General features: G+C 34.3%; 1 protein-coding gene across 5 annotated transcripts in view; it reads right to left on the bottom strand.

Annotated features, from left to right (window-relative positions):
• Window positions 1-22,789, bottom strand: part of mRpL22 (mitochondrial ribosomal protein L22) — a 31,844-nt gene extending 9,055 nt beyond the window's left edge. The window contains exons 1-3 of one of the 5 annotated variants that reach the window (XM_076463031.1): window positions 22,714-22,789; window positions 10,944-11,182; window positions 5,974-6,039 (exon numbers count right to left, since the gene is read on the bottom strand). In XM_076463031.1, the coding sequence (XP_076319146.1) occupies window positions 5,974-6,039; window positions 10,944-11,182; window positions 22,714-22,774 (366 nt within the window). In that variant the 5' untranslated portion in view covers window positions 22,775-22,789. Of the gene's footprint in view, window positions 1-5,973; window positions 6,040-10,943; window positions 11,183-11,826; window positions 11,846-12,185; window positions 12,420-22,713 lie in introns of those variants that run through there. The other 4 variants (XM_076463032.1, XM_076463033.1, XM_076463034.1 and 1 more) reach the window with 4 other exon arrangements.
• Window positions 22,790-23,001: the final 212 nt, after the last annotated feature.

Here is a 23,001-nt window from a genome sequence, read left to right as displayed (position 1 = left end):
GAGTGTAGTTCAAGTGTAAAATCAGAAGTTTTTTCAAACAAGCAACATTAAAATTATGTACATTAGTTGAATCCTTTCACTGAGACTGCAGTATTAATTTATAGTATGGAACATCATTTTGTAATTTTGTTATAATGCTGCAGTTTTTGCAAAATAATATCACATCTGCTAAAACAAATTGTTTTTGATTTTGTGGTAAAGTTAACTTTTCTTATGCTAAAAATGTATTTCTGGTAGTTACTTACCACCACTCACAGAAAAGCTATCTTGATCACTGATTACCCTTTAAGTACTGTTGAAATAATTTTAGTTATCAGCACACCAATCTTTATACCTCATGAACATATGTATAGCAACATTCAGGAAGAAACCTTCATAGTCCACCACCCCAAATATAATACATAGGTATGCACATACACCACTAGAAAAGTGCCCATGGTATTACAGAAACACCCAATCTCAACTGTGACCATTATACTGTTACTGCATTCAGTGTAGGTTTGAAACCAAGCAGACTTGACCAGGCAACACCTACCACTAGGTTGGATCCATACTAAACCTTAGGGAAGCTGAAAGGAAAACATAAAAGAAAGAAAAATTGCAGATTTACTCCACCAATAGGCAACAGATATGTGCAGAATCACTATGGGAGGATACAATATCCACCAGGGGAAAAAACATCCAGGTTGTGCAAATAAGGAGTGATGAAGGTATTAGGAGTTGTGCTCAAATCAACCTGGATAATTTCTTTCATGAGGAGGAAAGATAAGCAAATAAACACATGATAATGTGATGTAAAGGGACACTGTAGAGATGGTAACCTTCCATGGACAAGCCCAAATATCCATCTTGATAAGCTGACAAACCCAATCAGTGAGAGTTACTGGAGATAGATCATGGGAAACAGAAGGGTCCCAAGGAATAAACAGTGGAGCACATAAACTTTGAAAGGAGGCAGTATAAGCTAATAACACCTCAAGGATAAAGGTAGATGAAGAAGCACATCTGAATTGGAATGTGATTACAGGCAGGCAGGCAATCAAAGGTAAGGAATTGGGTGAGAATGCAATATAACAACAAAGGGTCCACACTCGACACAGAAGCTTATTTTGAATAAGTCGAGGGTGAAGATTGGATATAGAAGGAAGGGAAATAGAATAAAAAGAAGAACAAACCTCCTCAGTTGCTGAGGTCTTCAGGAGGAAGGAATGAAGCAGATACAAGAGAAGATAAGTAAAGCGATAAAGTGTATGTGAAATGTCAATGGCAAACAAATCCAATGGTTGATATCCACAGGCCAAGAGAAGAAGGAAATATGTTTTAAGGAACAGATGAAAAAAGAAACTCAAGTGGTTCAAATGGAGGTAAAGTTAGGGAATGTAGGACTACATTAATGTCCCAATCTGGAAAGTAAAAGTGCATAGGATAGTGATGTACCTAGAAGGGAAGCATGAGTACAGTATGAACAGTGGAAGTAAAATCCCTATGGTACTGCTAAAAATGAAAGGTACATTTTATAATAAAAATATAAGGCTGCTCAATATCTAAAAATCTAAGAGACTATAAGCCTACTGTTAAAGAGCTGGGTGAGAAATTTTGCTATGTGAGCCACAGTAAGCTTGTAAGCAGGAAATCATCTGTTAGTAGGCAAACAGCAGAATTTCCACTTGTTTTGGTATACTTCCATGGAAACTGGCCATATGGAACTAGCTAACAAGGAAGGAAGTCAGCCTGTGAAACCAGATTGTCCCACCAAGGACCAGACAAAAGTCAGGCATAAAGAAGCAGGACATGATGGCTACGGTGTAAAATACAGGATAAAGGTTGACAAAGAAGTGAGAGAGAAAGGTGGGAATATGAACAGTTGTTGTAACCTTGTAAACCAGCATTGAGCTAGCCAACAGGGAGCAATCAGGAGAACCCAACAAGGAGTGAAGTGAACAAGAGAAACTGCCTGATGACATAATTGGTTGGATGGACACACATTAAAACACTTGTATGATAAATCCTGACTGAAGGCATAGATTGCCAAAGCCTGTAGATGCTGTACAAGTAATCAAAAGAGGGGTAACTTGGTAATGAGCCCCATGGCAAAGGCATGAACTTGAGGACAACCTCACCAATAGCAAAGATCCATGAAAATGAGTGGATCTTATGCTCACTTTGTTGGATAGATCTGGTTGGGCTGCAAAAGACAATCACAACTAGATTAAAAGCATAGAGAACATGACATGCTATGAGGCAAATATGATGTGAATGGGCCCAGTATAATAGATTCAACATTCAAAAACACAGATCTTTGAACCAGATGCCCCTTTGGTGGTTAATATATGCCACTATCACAGAACTGTCTGAAATAAACCACCACCAGACAATGAAAAGAAGAAATGAAGTGAAGCAATGCTTGAGATATAGCTAGAAGTTTGAGAAAATTGATATGCAAGATAGTTTTGTCCTCAGACCAATGACCTCAAGTGTCCTGCACAGTGATTATGCTTCCTCTCCATTTCTGAAGGGAGGCATTTGCAAAAAGATATATATCTGAACATGAGGGAGGAAGTACCATACCCGCCAACATCTTGGCTTTGTCCAGCCCCCATAACTGGGAAGAAGGAAGGTAAATGGTGTGGAACGAGGATCCCAAGCAAGGTTTCATCATTTGTGAAATACCCACTGAAATGATCTCTTACAGGCATAACCAAGAGGGGCCAGTGCATTTGTGGACAAACACATCATCAAAAGAGATAGAACCTTGCACAGTAAATGACTAAGCTGAGAGGACATGGTGAACCAAAAATTTCATTGAATAAAGAAAATGTAGGAGGTAGTGTGCAAATGATATTTGTGTCAAAAAGAAAAAAGAAAAAAAAAGACCCCCAAATGAACCAGATATTGAGTGGATTAAATGAATGACTTCTCCAGTTTGATCAATTACCTAACCTGAGCTTCCTCAGAAAGGAGCTGGTTAGTATGAGTGGATAATTCCTGCTTGGAATCAGTCAGCTATCCAAGTAATAAGGAAATTACAGTCTCAGAGCATGGAGATAACATTCAAAAGCCTGAATTATTCAACAAATACATTAGGTTCCAAGGCAAGAACCCGGAGATGGACAAACTGAAAGTAAGGGTAAGACTAATATGCTTTCTGAATGTGTAGGTAAGCACTGGAGATATCCATTTTCATCATCTATGGCTCTGTAGAAAATGTCCTTCTCAGAGTGAGAAAAAGATTCCATGGTGAACTTGGGTATTGAGAAAAAGTGGTTTAGGTGAGACAAACTGATTACTAGCCACCAATCCCTGGATTTTTAGGGACAACAAAAAGTTGAGAATAACATCTCCCAGAATGATGGAGAACCAGTTCAATTGTCCACTCTAAAATCAATTCTTGAACTGCTCCTGACAGATGTTGCCATATCATGAGATCTCAAGAAGGAAATGGGAGGTGGGAAAAGAAACTAGATAACAAAATATTCTGAAAGAACCCGTATCACCTACTGATTGTTGATGAAGAGATGCTCGCCAGGAATAAACTTGAACAGTTGAGCCCACAGCTTAGTCACTGTTACTGGTAGCAATGGAAAGTGATGAGAAGTGTACTGAACAGGTAAGAGGGGGAAGTGAAAATGTGAAGAGGAAGCATATGAGGCTCTGACCAAGACAGATGTGCTACAAAAGTTAAAAGGGTGGTTTGTTGTCAGACTGGTGCCATCAAAGTCTCAACAGTTTTGGGAAGTGATCAAACATAGAATGTCTCAAAAAAGGTGCCAGACATAAATTCCCAAGATACATCAAGGGTAAATTGAGACAAGTGAAAACTGCATTACAATCCATAAAGTTCCAACCAGAAAGAAATCATATATGAAACACCAGAATCAAAGACAAGATATGGGCTAAAGTGGAAGTGAGAAAGGTAAAGATATTTGCAGAGATCCCTTAGGATTTCTGTGGAAAACCTCAAAGAGGAGGTGTATGGAAGAAAGATACCATAAGAGGGTGGTGAGAGTTAGATGTAGGTAAGAACACTAGGCATGAGTAAGACTAACATTTGATTCAGAAACTGTCCTCCAAATAGGTAACTAGGAACCTAACAACAGTTGATCTAAAAAAACAGGTATTTCACCCAAAGGTGAGAAAGGATGATCTGATCAGAAGTCCTCAGGAGCACAGCATGTTGATCCTATCACTTAATTGCAAATGGTTAGAAAGCTTGTTTTTGTAATAAGGAATGATAAGTGAAAAAGAAATAGAGGAAAAAGATAAAATATCATAAACCTGAGATATAAATTCTGTAAAGGCCAAATCAGACCTAGTCTGTGAGTGGGAAGGAAGGGCAAACTCTGGAGGTAGGAAAAGTTTATCAATGCCCTTGCCACTCTGTTCAGGTACAGCCAAATTAGGAAGAGCCTGGGCAACATCTGGGGACAAAGGATGACCATGTAACATTCAATCTCCTGGCATATAAACAATGATAGATCCACCATTGGATTGTTGGCACCTTAGGCCTGTGAAAAATTGCTGGAACTGATATTTGAACTGATGTAATGAATGATAATAATAAATTTAAAAGTAACCACTTTGTGTGGCATAAATTAGTTGTTACACTGGAAGCAATAAGCACATGAAAGAGTACATCTTAACACAAACACTGCCAAATAAGATGTGACAGTTTTGTAGAGGGAGTTACATGTATCAAGGATGCATATCTTACTACTACTGATTAAGAGGTGATGCACGATAATTTACATGAGAGATATAGTAGTTCCAGCAGAGTGAAGTGAAAATCTTGTGGTATATGTAAAGAAAAAGTTTGCATATAGATGGCAGCACCTAACAAGAATAGCTAATCTTGTGTGAGGATGTAAGGTAGGAATTCTTAAGTATTAAATTGAAAGAGAATGGGAATCACAAGACATCATGGAAATGGATAAAATATCACATACCTGAGAAATCAGGTCTAAAATGCTGTATTAGGCCTAGCTAATTCCTCAGGTAGAACATAGGAAAACATTGCAAAATCCAGAAGGAGAAAGAAAGCTATCAAAATCCTCATTGGCCTGAATAGATTAAGTGTATTGAGAAGAAAGTGGGGCAAATTTGGGAGCAAAGTTGGCACATATAACAATTAATTTCCTGAGAGGCAATCAATGATAAATTTAACAGCTCTTTCCCATTTGCAACTTGTGAAATAGTTCTAGTAGGTGTGATAACCTAAGTGATAACATTAACCTTAGAATTCATAGTTAAAATATAAATCTAACAAATGTGTTTGATGTAAAAGAAAATAGAGAGTATGAAAAAAAGAAATTAACTAGAAAAAATATTCCACAGAGTTAAGAAAAACATTAATGAAGAAAGTCCACAGAAACGTCTTGATATGAGTAGTGCCAAACAAGAATAGTTTGGTGGAATGAAGGGAGTGACATGTGTGAAGTGTATCCTCTTATTGGTGGAGGATTATTGCATGGAAATGAATCAATTCCAAAGAAGTGGGAGTTTTAAGGCTTGTGGTGTGTGCAAAACTTTGTTTTTTGCATACAGAGAGCAACACTGATAAAATGGCTATTCATGTGAGAGAAGATAATGTACCATATCCGAAACACAAATGCATTTGAGATACAGAGAAAGAATATCAGTAAGTGAACAAACGGTAAAATTCATACATTTAAAGAGATACATCACAGGTACTAAAGCACAATGCAAACAGAGGAGTAAAAAATGAATGTACTTAACAAGTCTTTGCAGTAGTAAAAAAATTAATACAAATTGTTTTTCTTAATACAATTATAATCATACTGCAATATTCAAGATTTAGTGTCTTGAAAAACTCAAAACACTCAATAATAGATATTTCCCAGTTAATCAGTTATAAAATAACACAGAGTTACTTTTTATAGTTCAGTTTTAATTTTAAATAAATTAAGAAAGGACAACAGTGTACATGAATTGGGATACTTTGAAAGTGATACTCACCATTGTTGCAATATACCACAGTTTATCTGGGGAATATTTTATCTGATTTCGATAATGACAAACAAACTGTAAAAAAGAAAAAAGAAGAAGGTAACTGATGAATAACACTGACTTTATCACATTATTTATTTAATGCTTGAACAGAAAACTCAAGCTTAGTTATATCACAACAGCTTAATAACTTCTAAACTGAAAGGAAAATGATGATAGCCTAAAACTAATTTCCACACAGAATTTTAAAAACAAATCATTTTCAGATGTTTTCAGTAATTCACCACAAATGTAATGGAACATAAATACTTTTTTTTGAAAAAGAAAAATAAACAGGATAAAGAAATAATTAAAAAAGATTTGTTCTTACTGCTAATTTTCATACTACCTGCAGAAAATGGTATAACATTAAGTTCTACCAAAACACATCACACTAACCTTGTGAAACAGCATTCTGTGCAAGACATGCATATCAAAAAAGTGTGATAAATAATTATACGTTGCATTATACAAGATATGTTGCACCAAAACTTACCATGTAAAACAGCATTTTGTGCTAGACCTACATATCAAAGTGTAATAAGTAATTGCACAGTGCAATCTATGGAATATGTAATGCAGAAACTAATCACCTAAAACAGTGCTAGCCCTAAATGTTAAATAGGTTGATAAATAGTTGTACAGTATCAATCTTGTTCTATAATTGTTTACACCTTCTGACTTTCCTAATTAAATATCTTATTTAGATAATTTAGTGTTCCCTTCATTATGATCTCACTACCACCAACAAAGACATCAGGTACAACTGTACTACTCCACAAATGTGCATGTTTAAGAAAAAAACTAAAAATAACATTTAAATTCGCCATCAAGTTAGTGAGGAGGAGTTTGACTTGTTTGTTTATAACTTTGTATGGAATCATTTTTATACTTTATTTCTAAAACTCCCATGTTACTTTGTTTGTTTTTTTTACATTTTTTACAGACATGTACAATTTTGCAATTTTTTTTGGTGAATTTTGTGTTTATTTTCTCATGATGTATGATACAAAATATTAGGACTTTTTTCAGTTTCAAGCTTCATAAGTGTTCTTTATATCTTCCTTCTAATGAATATTCTGCCTGATATACATATACAATATTGCAGTCATGACGTTAATTGACAAACACAACTGCAGCTGCATTTTTTTGTTTTGTCTCTGTTGTTACAGAACATTTTAACAAGAATATTTGTAAAGTAGAAGCCCAGTGTATAGATTTCTTTGTTCAATGAAAAGCTTTCCAATTTACCTAATGATGCCTTTACTGGCAAAAACATTGTCTCAATAAATGAAATACTAGTGAAATATACAACCGTATCCATTTTTTCAATCCTTTAGTTTTGGCATTTCACCAACTAGCAACAGTTTCAAAAATTAACATTATATTTCTTTAATATTACTACTATATATATATATAGTATATATATATACAGTTATGACAGAAAGTGTTCGTACCCCTGAGTCGTGAGTAGTTTTTTCCTCATAACTTAAAAAGTATCACAATTAGGATAATGAAAGTACAGTTTATTATAAATATTATACTAACACACATCTACATAAATTTTTATGTAAATTGAATGAAAAACAAACTGTTTATAAACAAATAACCAAACATAGGAGGGGCAGAAAGTGTTCATGCTTCTACTTTAATGGTTAGTTGTGTAGCCTCTCAGGTGAATTACTTGGTGCAATCTCTCCTCACAGCCCTTCACAATCATTTGACAGTACTTGACTGGTATTTTTTCCATTCTTCTTTACAGAAGGCCTCCAACTCTTGCAAGTTTTTCGATTGACGCTGATGAACCCTGGTCTTCAACTCATGCCAAACGTTTTCAATTGGGTTGAGATCGGGTGAGTGCGATGGCCACTCCAGAACACTTATATGGTTCCTCTGCAACCAGGATTGCACATATTTCGATGTGTGCTTAGGGTCATCGTCATGCTGGAAGATCCAACAATGCCCAAGTTCCGAGCATCATTCTTGATATAAGTGCCTAATATATCAATGTACTCTTCTTTTTTCATGATTCCATTGATGCAGTGAAGTCTGCCTACACCACAAGAGCTGAAGAAACCCCATAGCATGATCTACCCACCTCTATATTTAACTGTAGGAACTGTGTTCTTTGGAAAATTTCGTTCCCCCTTCTTACGGAAAATATTGTAAACATCATTGTGGCCGAAAAGCTTGATTTTAGTCTTGTATGATCAAAGAGTACTCTTCCAATAGGTAATTGGTTTATCTACATGCTTTCTTGCATACCTCAATTGTGCTTCTAAATAAACAGGCTTTAAATATGGAGTTCTATGAGGACGGCATGCTTTGAATCCAGAAGAGCGTAACATGTTCATAACTGTAGAGGTGCTTACTTCAACCTTAGTTTCCCTTCCAGTTTCTGTATGTCATTACGTGTTAAACAAGGGTTCCTACTAACTTCTCTGAGAACCTACCTCTTGGTTCTCTATGGAATTTTGGTGGGGCTTCCAGAACGAGCGAGGTTAGCAGTTGATCCTGTAAGCCTAAACTTGGAAATTACGCTTTGAACAGTAGATTTTGGCACATTAAGTTGTGTAGCAATACCGGAAAGAGACACACAAGACTTGTATTTTACAATAATTCAGTTTTTTAAATCACTGGACAGTTGTTTCCTGTTCGCCATGATGACCAAGCAGATAATGAAGGAGACGGTGCTAAATTGCTGGAAGTACATTTTTTGCTGGTTAAATTCCAATAATTATGAACCCAGTGTCTAGTTCTGGAATGGTATAATGTAGTTTATTCACCAAACTAAACAAAATTGTTACGGGAATATCAGTTTTTTCACGTGTACTTTAATGTACGAACACTTTCTGCTCCTCCTATTTTTGGTTATTTGTTCATAAACAGTTTATTTGTCATTTAATTTACATAAAAATTTATGTAGATGTGTGTTACTATAATATTTATAGTATACATCTATTAGCCTAATCATAATACTTTTTAAGTTATGAGCAAAAAAACTACTCAGGACACAGGGGTACGAACACTTTCTGTCGTAACTGTGTGTGTATATATATATATATATATAAAGAAACTATTTCTAATTTTTCACACACCTGACTTATAATGTATGATGATTAGAGTTTACCTATACATACTTATACGTCATTCAATTTCTCTTTATGTATATTATTCATGTTTACTTTGACAAACTTTATTTTTTAATTACAAGATTCTTCTGCTAATTGTTAATCTCTAGAATATCCATACACATTCTGGTTTAAACAGACATACCAAATTCAGTGTAACATACCTGCTGGTTTAACCCTAACTAGACAAGTCTTCCTATGGTCATAAGTCAAAAGCCATGTTTTTGTTGACTTGCATTCAAAATTTGATTGAATGACTATTTTATGAATTTATGTTTATAAATTTGATAACAAATTGTAGATCACAGTTCATATTTTAGTATTAAACCTAAGTTATTTTTTTAATTTGAAAGTAATATTAAAAAACACCCAAATATTGATTTTTGTGTGTAATATGGCATGTTGAATGCAGCACTAGCTTAAATTAAATATTTGTGATGTCACAATATAAAGTCAGTAGTTTTGTATGAATTATGCATTCAGGTTACCAATTATTGACAAGCTAGAAAACAGAAAAATAACCTCCATCTTTTTTATCTGTTCAGATATTACTGATGTACTGAATCAAATGCAGTGGTCCTGCTCAATTATTTTGTTTTACATCCTCCACATGTGAAATTTAAAAAGGTTTAGAAACCTACAGCAAGCAGCAAACAATTAATTATGAAGGTTGTTGTAACTAGAAGATATAATTCTTTGTTATATTTATTTACTGTTCTGTATTTTAGAAAAAATAAGTTATAAGAATTTATTTATAAATAGTAATAAAGATATATAATGTATTATAATTGAAATGTGACTGTATTTTACAAAATACTGTTGCTGTTCCATTAAAATACAGTGAACACAGGTCACTTTGTAAAGTTTAGTTATATGTTCTGGTATATGGTAACATAAGTGTATGTGTGCTGCATAACTTCTGTGATGCTAAGAACACTGAATTAAAACAATCTCCATTTTAAATAGTAACTGTTACAAAGCCCAAAAGCAGTTATTCCAACTATTTATTTTTACACTGAAAATATATATTTTCTCACGATGGGAAAAACAAAAATCTTTCAGTGAAAACAAATTAGAGATTTTAATGTTCACATTTTTTTACAGTAAGTAGCAGACTTCAATTTAAATTAAACTTTGTTTGTTTTAAATGAAGCATATATACGAGACTGGCAACCGATAATATATAATAATGTAACGACATTATGTTAGTGCTTTTCAACAACAACTTTTAATTTAAGAGCTGACATACAGTATTTAAACTTACAGTAAATGAACCTGCTAATTTAAGAACTGGCATTCACTATTTAAACTTACAGTAAATGAACCAGCTAATTTAAGAGCTGACATTCAGTATTTAAACTTACAGTAAATGAACCTGCTAATTTAAGAGCTGACATTAAGTATTTAAACTTACAGTAAATGAACCAGCTAATTTAAGAGCTGACATACAGTATTTACACTTACAGTAAATAAACCAGCTAATTTAAGAGCTACATTCAGTATTTAAACTTACAGTAAATGAACCAGCTAATTTAAGAGCTGACATAGTATTTAAACTTACAGTAAATGAACCAGCTAATTTAAGAGCTACATTCAGTATTTAAACTTACAGTAAATGAACCAGCTAATTTAAGAGCTGACATACAGTATTTAAACTTACAGTAAATGAACCTGCTAATTTAAGAGCTACATTCAGTATTTAAACTTACAGTAAATGAACCAGCTAATTTAAGAGCTGACATTCAGTATTTAAACTTACAGTAAATGAACCTGCTAATTTAAGAGCTGACATTCAGTATTTAAACTTACTGCTGGCCTTCTTTCTTCTCCGGGAGCTTGTGGAGGATAAACCTTATCATTTTTCTTAGGCCACTTTCTGACTCCTGGTATATGTTTTGCCCAGCATTCTGATCCTACATGAAAATGTAAACATGGCTGAACTCCTTGCCATAATGATGGGAATAGAATGCTAGTGGGTGTAACTGACTGAAAACATTTTGATCTAACTTGTCCCAACTGCTTCAGTGTTTGACACATCATCTTTAAGCCTAAAAAAATAAAACGGGTTCACAATAAATGTTTTGTTTTATAAAATTAAAAGGGTTAAAACCATCCAAAGTGAGTCATCATATGAGAAGAAACACTTATTGCTAAACAGTGAAACATGTTGCCCTTTTCTATACAAGTCTGTCAGAATTTAAATACAAAATACTCATACTGTAACCAACATCTTTGTAGACTGAATAGTTTATAGTAGAAATTGTGCTACTATGTCTCTGACACACTGCACACAGATTGCCGACATGTTCTGAAACAGTTTGTTCAAAGAGTAGCTTGTACTATAAATGTTTTTTTATACTAGCTGCCTCTAAACACTTCATACAGTATATGTTTTTAATAAAGAAATCAAATCCTTAATCAGCCAAACAAGAAATAAAATACAGTTTTAAATCCTAAGTTTTGGCTTATGCTAACAAAATCCAAAATTTTAGGCTCTTAACTTTTTATTTACTTAGTCCTGGTCTTAAGAAATATTTTCATATCTAGAAACTAGCTCCAAAACGTAAAAAGCAGGTCCGATATATGAAAGTTATGGAATATATTTTGAGTCAGTTGTGTGGTTATGGTATGCGAGGTTTTTTTATAGCAGCTTTACAATAAGTTTTACAATACATGTGTCACTTTTTCATACCGTGTCAAAGAAACTGACACATTGCATTTTTTTCAATCTTAATGCTCCTTTGGCCCGTTTAGTGTGTTCAGCTAACGTTGAATTATCATCGGAAATCAATTATCAAAAAACTTGACTTTAGTTTAGGTGCATTCGACGCTAACGGCTAAGGCTATCAATATTGAATTTTGGAATGTGCTAGAACAGTTTTAGAGTTTAAAAATAAATGCAGTTCCCCGAAGCTTAGGCCCATAACACTTGATCTCTCTTATTTCTACTACCTCTACTGGTTGTAATAACTCTAAATTAAAGTACTCGCCAAGATCTCTGCGAATTTATTTAATGTAAACTTAAAACTAAAGTAATAAATTCTCTGATACATTTTAACAGATCTGGAATGTTCTCATGTGTATGTAATTCACAGTACCAGTACAACTGCAATAGAGCAGACTAATATAATGTACTACAATTTAAACAAAAAATTAAACTAACATCGTTTCGAAATTTCTTAAACATATTAACCCATAAAAGTAAACGTACAGGCCATATTTATGTTTAACTGGTAACCCCCTCTCTAGGTGCTTTAAAATAAAAGGTATAAACAAAAATGAAATAGAAAATTACTTTTAGGTGGCGTATATTAATACATGTGTGTGTAAACTATATAATTAAAACTTATTACCAATACACGTGTCCTGTAACTCTTACTTTAATAAATAATTACTAAAAGTTACAGGATATATAACAAATAATCGTAGTAATTAATTTTATAATTAGCTGAACTGTCTGTGTGTTTAGTTTCATAAATGATTCTTGTAAATCATTATATCCACTTGAATGAATACTGAATGAAATTCATAAGCGAACACGAAAAGGTAAACAGAAAAATTCAATACGTAAAACATTTATACAAATTTACACAAGAGCAACATATTGTATAGTTGTTTACTAAAGGCAGAAACATTCAATATCATAACTGTATCGAGTTTTTCTGTTGTCGTTTTCACGCTCATAGAAGAAATTAAAAAGTGTGACTTGAAAATGTATTTTTTTCCGTGACACATTATTATTACAGAACTATACATCTGTATATACTGAATTTGTTTATTTGAAGTTAACTACAAAGCTTTACAATGGGCTGTTTTGATATGCCCAACACCATTATTGAAAACCGGGTTTTAGCTTTATAAATTCACAGACATACTGCTGAGTCAGTGGGGACTTAAATGGCAAAATTAATTTCATAGACATTAAGTGTAATATTGAGGTATACTGAAGGTTATCTACATTTTAAGATCACGTAGAAATTTTCAAAATGTTCGTAAATGAGAACTATGTTTAGCTCCAGAGATATATGGTCGACCAAGGGAAGAATGGTTTGTTTTGAATTTCGTGCAAAGCTACACAAGGATTATCTGCGCTAGCTGTCCCTAATTTAGCAGTGTAAGACTAGAGGGAAAGCAGCTAGTCGTCATCACCACCCACTGCCAACTCTTGGGCTACTCTTTTACCAACGAATAGTGGGATTGACCGTTACATAATAACTCCCCCACGGCTGAATGGTCGAGCATGTTTGGTGCAATGGCGATTCGAACACGCGACCCTCAGATTACGAGTCGAACGCCTTAACCCACCTGGCCTCAAAATAGTCTGTTTATTTGAAGTTTGAGAATAAGTATCGAAGTTTCCGATCTAGTTGGCTTTGTATTATTTGTTATGCTCGACAGCAGATAGTATCCACCCTGCTCATAGAGGTGTTGCAGCAACTTTGCATCTTAGTAATAGAAAGGAGCAACGACTGCAATGTCCTTCACTGGCCAAGTGGATGATGTATGTATGTTGCAGTTGACGAATGCTACGAAAGAATTACCAGTCACGTGGTGGCACTATCACAAAGAAAGAATACGGTATTTATTTCAAACTTAAATGCTATATATTTTCAAAGTTCTACTTAGATCTTGAAGTGAATAGTCATACAAAGATCTGCTTTAAGGGAATAAAGCTGTTAACCCACTAATTAATCCAGTAGAAGCGATCATCCCTTTTTCCACACACACACACACACACACTGTCTTTTTTGCTTTGTTTATAATTAATATTGTTCTACTTAACGTCACAGATGCCTAGCCTCCTTATTTCTCGCATAGTTTAACACTCAGTCAGTTTTCAATTTAAGATAATTTTATAACATTTCATTATACCCATTATTAAGCAGACTTATCTGATACGTTCACGGAAATCACTTATCTGAGAATACCAAATATGTTGAGATACAGACGAGATATTTATAACACATCACGTTCTTTCAGGTTTCAAACAAATAAAGATCATGGCATGAACGGAATCATTGTTGGTTTGTTTATAATTAAGCACAAAGCAACACAATGGGCTATCTGTGCTCTCCCCACTACGAACATCGAAACCCAACATTTAGAGGTGTGAGTCCGCCGACATTCCACTGTGCCACTGAGGGGCTGAATCATTGTCATCTTTGATGAAGGAAAAATCTATTCTTCTCTTAACTTAAAATTTGAATTGTGGTAATTGTAAATTAAGTTTGTGTTCATTTCATTTGTGTATGTGTCAGACTCAATTTAGGAAAAAGAAATTCAGGAAACATTTTCACAGTACAACATCTTGCGATACTCCTGTTCTTCGTAATGCCTACTTTTATGCATTCAATTAATATGAGAATAACACAAAAATAAATCAACATACTGAGTGCTCATAGTTTCAAATTTAAAGAAATGTGTTTTACTGTTAAGCATAAAACTGAACAATGAGATATTCGTAGCCTCATCATATGGATCAAACCCCCAATTCTTGCATTGTAAGACCTCAATCTTACTGCTGAGCCATCGAAGAACAAGAAAATTCAGTTTCAGTGTGAGTAATTTCTTTTGGTATAAGATGTTATTTGAATATACCTCTGGTTTCTATCTTCTTGTAACATTATAATATTTATTCTTTTGTCCGAATATATGCAGGTTCCATATAGTATTTGGTCAATAAAACATTTACGTTGGTCACGTTTCAAGCTACCTTCACACTTTGTTGTTCTCCAAGTAGGTATTACCTATTATCAGCCTGATAAAATATTGTTTGTATGACATTGTGTAATAACGTTGAAACCATTATCCTTCAAAAATTAATCAGGTGATATCTAGAGGTTACACTCAATTTATGTTATAATGAGAATGACCAATCACGTGGGTATCATAAGACGCTCTGGATAAATGCGAGGTTTCCTGGAAATCAAGAAGCATTACACTTACACCCTTGTGCAAATTAATTGAAACAAGACAGAAAATTACGATTTTTTTTTCAATTTTTTGCGTTTTATTTCTGAAAATCCAAAAATTACTCACAAATTAATACATGATATGACCGCCTTTATTTTTCAGAAGATCATTAATCCGCTTTGGCATCGAGTCCACGAGTTAACTGCAATCTTTACTAATTTTTGGATTGCGGTATCACACCTCAATTATGGCCTCAATTAGCTTATCTTTCGTAGTACAGTCTTTTCCCCGAAGTTTTTCTATACAAATCGCCCAAAGATTTTGAATAGGATTTAAGTCCAGAGAGTTTCCAGGCCAGTCCAGCACTTTATTCGCGTTGTAGTCATAAAATTCTTCACAAGTTTCGATGTGTGGCACGGAGACAGATCTTGCTGAAAAATGCCAGATCCATCTGGAAATCTCTTTTTCAATTCTGGAAGACTCTTCTCTGCAAAACTTCGATGTACTGTGATCCCTGCATCATACCTTTTACGATATGTAAGCCTCCGACACCACAGTAGCTGAAAAAGCCCCAAAATATCTTCTTCAAGGGATGTTTTACGAACCGATTGATGTGAGATTCTCGAAGTTTCTAACCTGGAGATCTGCGAACATGCAGACTTCTTTGACCCTGTACAAAGAAATGAGTCTCGTCACTGAATAACATCTTCCTCCATTGTTCTTGCGTCCAGTTCTTGTATTTCAGACCCCATTGATACCGTTTTTTCTTCATTGAGTTGGTAAGAAGTTGTTTTTTGACTGGTCTCCTTGCCCTTCTAACGCAATTTGGAATGACATAATATTCCTCAAAATTTTGTCATATATCCCAAAAGTAGATCGACCGTACTGCAAAACAAGCTAATGACGCCGTCTGTGTGAAAACAACAAAAAACATAAATCTTCAGCTTCATCTATCTAATTAAGGATAATCGCCTTTCATGAGACCTGCAAGAAGATACACACTTTGTTTATTTTATTACAAGGTACACTTTATTTTACATCTGTGTCCAATATCATTATTAGGTTTAACATCGATTCAATTAATGATAGTAGTGGAAGGATGGAGCGTCTATGAAACAAATTTCTATGTATTTAGCTCAAATTAACCTTGATTATGTAGAAAACACATATCTGGGATGAATTTTATGTTCAATGTGCTTCTAACGTTTACTAAAGTAATAATGAAAACTGAATTCTAGGTTGTTTTCAGTTGAAATAGTATAGAACTTACAAAAACAGTAACATATTCTATTTACAAGTAATCACAAAATAGCTAACAGTGGTCACAGTAGTAAGGCCCTTAGAATCAAAGGAAAGCTTAAACCTAACGATCTTTTCCAAACTTTTCCTAAGTTGAAGCGTTCCACAAGAAAAATTCCGCACCACTAATACTATGCTACTAAAACAACACAAGTAAATTAACAGCAAGATAAATACTTAAAAGCTGTAAAGTCACACGTGTACTAAAAACGATATGAATGTATTGTTATTTATTTATGTTTAACGAGGAAACGTCAAGAACTGTTACAAATGCAATTATGTTCCTGCACCCAAAATGCTTATGCACAGAATTATTTTATTGCCATAATGTTCATTGAAAGACACGAATTTCGAAAATAAATTCAGTTATAAGAAGTGTGGAAACATCTAAATAGTAGACTTGTAGTGAAAATAAACGACAAATTAGTAGGGTACCTACTTTAATGTAGCAAAAAATAGTGTTTTGTAAAACACCAGCAGCATCTAGAAGGAGACTTAAATATAAAAATAAACATTAGTTTTATGTTTGTTACACAACTAAGGTTCACTTGAGCCCATTAACCAAATATTCATGAGAAAAAGTTGATTATAAAACCTCTTACTGTTTAGTAGATTTTAACAATATGCCATAGTTGATAACTTCAATGAATCTTCAATTAGCTGATAGACTCATCCAACAGCTCTAATGAATATTCAGTTCACCTGAATACAGCAGTATAAATGGGTCAAAGAAAAGTTTTGTGTCACGATACAGGATATCGCTATTAGTTGCTGAAGTGTACACTTCCCTTTAGTTAAACTTTTTTATTATTAAGTTTAAAAAATGCTTTGGATTAGAAATGGTACTTTGACAATGAGAAAAAGTGTTACCTAGATGGAGAGTTAGTCACTAAGGAGAGGTGGTATCTAAGAAAGCTTTTGGGTATAAGAGAAGCCCTCTCCTGAACATTACATTTTCGTTGATGATGTAAATGCTTCTTACTTGCAATTCATGGCAACACATGACACAAGAAGGAGAGCTGTCTACATATAATAATGTTAGATCAGTTGATCAAGTTCTTCCTTGCAAGGAATGATCACAATAAGAAGATAGCACGGAATAAGAATAATCATAGTGATTCGGCATCTGATGGGTCTCAGCTAAACTCACCTGTTCTAGGAATCCCGTACTTATGCCACCCAGGGTGATTCAACCACAATTCTGCCCTGGTTGAAGCTATCTGAGAATGCCAGAGTTAAAATGGAAACATTACTGGTGAGAAATCTCTGCTAATTGGAGCAACTTCCCCAGCAAGTAAGATTATGGATTCTTCACCATAAAGAGAGTGGGTAATGGGGCACTAATTAGCTTCCCTAATTCATGAAGTATATTCCAAAATAAACAGGATTCATGAAGGAGCATATGGCCAAAAGAGCTTATAAGTGAGAGTTGCCTAGAGCTTCTTGTTGCTCTGACTCCCTGATTGAGTAGAATATCCCTTGTCAGAACTTTTGGTTTCCCAAGAGCTCCTGTCCTACTGTTATGAAAATACAACGAACATCTCGGTAAAGAGGTGAATAAGAAGCAGGAAGGGTCATCATCAAGGGTCCTCATGAGAAAGACAAAGTAGTAAACTCTGTCAATATTCAAAGGCACATCAAAGTAAGACTTGGACTGTTTTCTGAAGTGCTTGAGGTAACTGCCTGGAATGGCTGAACTCTGGAACAGTGCTGAGTCTACAGTCCAGCTGTAAACTCCATAAAGAATATATATATACAAGGATTAAACTTTGAGACTGCAAGATAATGAGCATTGTGTTATGCTAGAGGTTCAGCCTGGAGGAAACTGGGCAAGAGATTGGTTTGAATTCAAGCCTTGTAAGAAAAGTAGCCAAGGAAAGTTTGACTAATTAATTGGCTGATCTGTGTCATGTACACAGTAAAATTTACCCTGAAATGGCTTGTGAGGACATCCTTGTAGAATGGTCTATGGAAAGGCTATCCAGAGAAATGATGCAACATCATCTTCGTGTGATAGACCTTTTTGTCCTAACTGAGGCAGTTTATGTTGCAATCTGATAAGAAACAGTTCCTTCAGGTAAGGAAAGAAAGGAGCTTCTAACAGCAGTTGCAATGATTTTACATTGGATGTACAGTCCTAGCCTGCACCTGTGTCATTGAAAGTTTGAACCCAGCCAAAAGCTAAACCACTCTAATCCCTGCACTGTAATGCAACCATACTGGCATTAAGGAACTGCACATGATTACTCTCATACCTCAAATGGTGTATACACCAAAACATATATTACCATTGTCATGTTCAGGAAGGGAAGAGTGAAATGCATGGCTTGTCTATGGAGTATAGGTCATTTTCAAGTGAGTTACCCATATTATGTGAAACAGAAAGGTTAGCATTACCATCAGTTTTCACTGATGATGCAACAAGTTCAGAAGAGTCAACAGCAAACGGTGAATATATCAGTTTAAGCTCCAAAATACTAAAGTCCAAGTTAAATATATAGTCACTGCCTTGGAGAAGTGCAAATGAAAGAGTTTACACAAAACGTGTGGTCAGCCTAGCTCTTTTAGGATCAGATGTTTCTTGCTACATGCATGTTGGAATACAAGGTTGACACAGAAATGGTGGAAACACTGGTATATCTCACAGTATATCAGGCACCCTGAAAAAAAACCACCACTTAGTCCTACTGAAAAAAATATGTTTTGATGAATGAAAAAGTAATGCTTGGACCATATTCAGGAGAGTTCACATACAGAACAAAGGTAGTTGTTACCAATATTAGTTTTGGCACAAACATTCTTGGAATGAATGTATTACAGAGCATGCTGGTTACTTCAGTTTGTGTAATGGGTCAACTGATGTCCTGAAATAGATATATCAATAATGCCAGATGGACCTAGGGAACAAAGACTAAACAAATGTGTGCAAGAGAAAATTTCACAAGGCCCCTATGTATATAAATTAACAAGAGAAAATTTCACAAGGCCCCTATGTATATAAATTCTTCTGTTGTTTGCTATGAAGAGTGTCTAGTGTATTGGTGCCAAATAATGTGATTACTGAGCCCATGTATGAAATGGGTTGTTTATTTTCTAAAACCCCAACAGTATTAGTTTGGGCAAATATCTGAGATGAATGAAGTTCTAGTTGTGGATGATAGGTTTTCCAGTTGTGTGTTGGAATAGTTATTGGTATAGTAAGCAAAGTGATTTCATTTGTTTTGAACTTCATGAACTGCTTAACTGCACAAATCATCTTTAATTTAGCAGTAAAATACTAAAGGAAAGGTAACTAGTCAACACCATCCATTGTCAATTTTTTTTATCAACCAATATGGGATTGACCATCACTTTATAATTCTTCCATAGATGAAAGATCAAGCATATTCAATGAAGGGATTGTGAACCTGTGACCTACAGATTGCAAGTAGTGGCCTAACCATTAGGCCATGCTGGGACATAAGCAAAGTGGAAGTAACCAATGGTAGTGGTAATGCTATAGCTGTGTTTAGTGTACTACATTCAAAAGTGAATATTTGGATGCCATCTGAGATTATTAATTAGACAATATACATACATTTAATGCAGAAGTAAAATCTAAGTGACGTGTTTGCAGAACATACCAATGTATTTTTGGATGAAATTTCTAATTGAGTCAAGCCACAGTCACATATATACAGATTACATATGTATAAATAAACCACAGTGCAGGATTCTCTCAAGCATTAAGGAGATAGCCAGTGCTTAAATATAGCAGATGTTACATTACAAAGCCTGCAGAGAGTGCTTGGTCATCTCAATTACTGATTATCAGAAAGAAATTTGATATATTGAGTATTTAAAGTGATGTTAGCTGGATGGCAACTCACGATGATGCTATTCCATTACCATGGTCATTTGAACATTTGGATGCATTGGTAAGGGTTCATCATTTTATTATCTTAAACCTGTAATTTGGCTACTGGGAAATTAAATTGGGTGATAACAGTAAATCCAAGGCTGCTTTAAAGCAAAAGAGATGGCCTGTACAATTTTCAAATCATGCAATTTGGCTGACATAATGTGCCTGCAACTTTTAAAAAGTTAATGTTAAAGAGCTCTAGTGAAAGAAATGTCTGATTTATCTTTATTGTGTCTTGCTGTCTGTTTGCATTTGATTCTGCAGATGAAAACTTGAAAATCATATTTTATCCAGTAAAATAGGCAGGCTGGAAAAAGCAACTTATAAACATGCACTAATGTACATGCAAATATAATTTCTCGGTCATATTGTGGGTAGAGTACAAATCTCCATGGATAGTAATTAATAGAATTAATGTGAAAATGGCCTCAACCTGTGACCAAACAAGAAGTCTGTAATTTTATCTGTTTCACTTTAAACTACCAATGGTTGTGGTCAATTTATCCAAAACTGACACATCATTATCACCCATTACTTAAACAAAAATGCATTCATATAGAGAGAGGAATACAAGCAATCATTTTAGCACCTGAAATATACTTTATCAGAATCTCTGATGTTTGCATATCCAATACAACATTGTGATTTCTTGCTAGATGGCAATAGAATCACAGCAATGTTATCACAGCTACAGAATGGAGTCGAACGTCAACATGTTAATTGTATGCTTATAGATTCTTAATGCAAATACTATAGCATGGATAACAAACAATCCAAAGCATGGGGGATTTCACAACTCGGTGGACACTACTATTAATGTTATGGGAACTTGTGAAACATAAATAAAGGACCAAGAACAAGCATGGTTCTCCTTACTGGGCATCAAAGCAAAATGCATATGGCTAAGATTGAGAAATATGGCATGGATACAAGTATCCCATGGCACTTTTAAAATTGATTGCAAGTGCAGGAAGATATACTATACCACTGTTATCAACCAGTAAACAAGCAATGGTTGTCAGAGTGTTGCAGCTAGTACTTTGCAGATATTTTAGACAATAAATTCTTCAGATTATGCATAACACACAGACTTTAGAATTCTAAAGTATTACAATCACCAATCTTGGTTAGACTAAAAGGTAGTGTCAGTATTTGATTTCTAAGTTGTCAATGGATGCTCACCATATAATGCATGCATAACATTATGTGACTTGATTACCATAAACCTTGGTTGGCTGACATTAGTAGATGTAATATCCATTACCAGTTGTACAAATGGAAGCAATAATTAGTAGCAAAAAAATTCAAATCGTGAGTGAGGAGAAGGAGGAATGGCAATCCTCGAACACCCCAGATAACTAATTACTTAATTAGCTGACTCCCTTGATACATATTATTATACTAATAATTAGCTGACTCCCTTGATACATATTATTATACTAATAATTAGCTGACTCCCTTGATACATATTATTATACTAATAATTAGCTGACTCCCTTGATACATATTATTATACTAATAATTAGCTGACTCCCTTGATACCTGCCAGAGAGTTTTATACTAAATTACCAAAATATAATGATTTGTTGATCATAGTATCAGCTGAACTAAGAAACTTTACAACTCTTATTTTCTGGGATATACTATTTAATTTTACTCTAAGAGATGTTTGTCAGATATTTAATAGCTATTTGATAAACACAGTTAAGAGTTTACACAAATGAATGATGGCTAGATGCACAAAAACTCAGATGACTTTTACAATCCTTGCTTTCTGATATACCAAATTATTTTTCTGAGGTGAAAAATAAGAGATGTTTCACCTAGATTAAAGTGCCAAGTAGTCTGCAGAGATACTGCATGGTTCTTGCTAGATCTTTTGTTAGACCTGAAGAGGGTACAACTCTTTGATGGCAGTAAGAGAGTTATTTTTCCATTCAACTGTATATTAGTAAATAATGTAGCAACAGCACAAATATTAACTCTAACATAAAAGAAGTTCAGCTGAAAGCATTGTCGGTAATTGTTAATTTTCAGATGCCTGAAAAAAGTTTATGCTAAGCTTGATGACTCTGACATGGAAGTACATTAACAGCTTCTTAATTTATCATACTGGTCTGTTCCTATATAAAATAATTAAAAATAATTCAAATAACCACTGCTCCAAGTAATACTACCATATAAATCAAACTTATAAATATCTAAGACTTCTGTGATATTATAATCAACCTGAATAATCACACTTTCAAATAATACCATCACAAAACCAGTCACATACTTATAATATCCATTTTATTTTTAATTGGGTAGGGGGGCAACCTCTTAAAAAGAGTTTCTTATATATGTTTACTTTCATGGGACCAATCTCCACGTTTTTTCTTATAGCAAAGCCATGTCGGGCTATCTGCTGTGTCCACTGAAGGTAATTGAACCCCTGATTTCAGCATTGTAAATCTGAAGACTTACCACTGTTCCAGCAGGGAAAGAGACCAATCTGTAGAAGCAGGAAAGTTCTGGTTAAAAACATTGTTCACTATGGTTCGTTGGTTGGTTTGGTGCTTTATGGTACAAAGCAACTAGGCTATCTTTGTCAAACATCTGGTAAAAAGTTAAAATTAAAGTAGAATTATTGAAATTTGTAAAAGGAAATTAAGGTAAAACAAAACAGAGTTTAATTTTTAAATTGAAAACATATATAGCATAAAATCAAATTTTTACATCTAGTCTACAGTGGTAAGAGAAAAATTACAGTAA

The sequence above is a fragment of the Tachypleus tridentatus genome, chromosome 10 (genome assembly GCF_004210375.1).
Source record: "Tachypleus tridentatus isolate NWPU-2018 chromosome 10, ASM421037v1, whole genome shotgun sequence".
Taxonomy (NCBI): Eukaryota; Metazoa; Arthropoda; class Merostomata; order Xiphosura; family Limulidae; genus Tachypleus; species Tachypleus tridentatus.
This window is presented reverse-complemented; position numbering and strand designations above follow the sequence as displayed.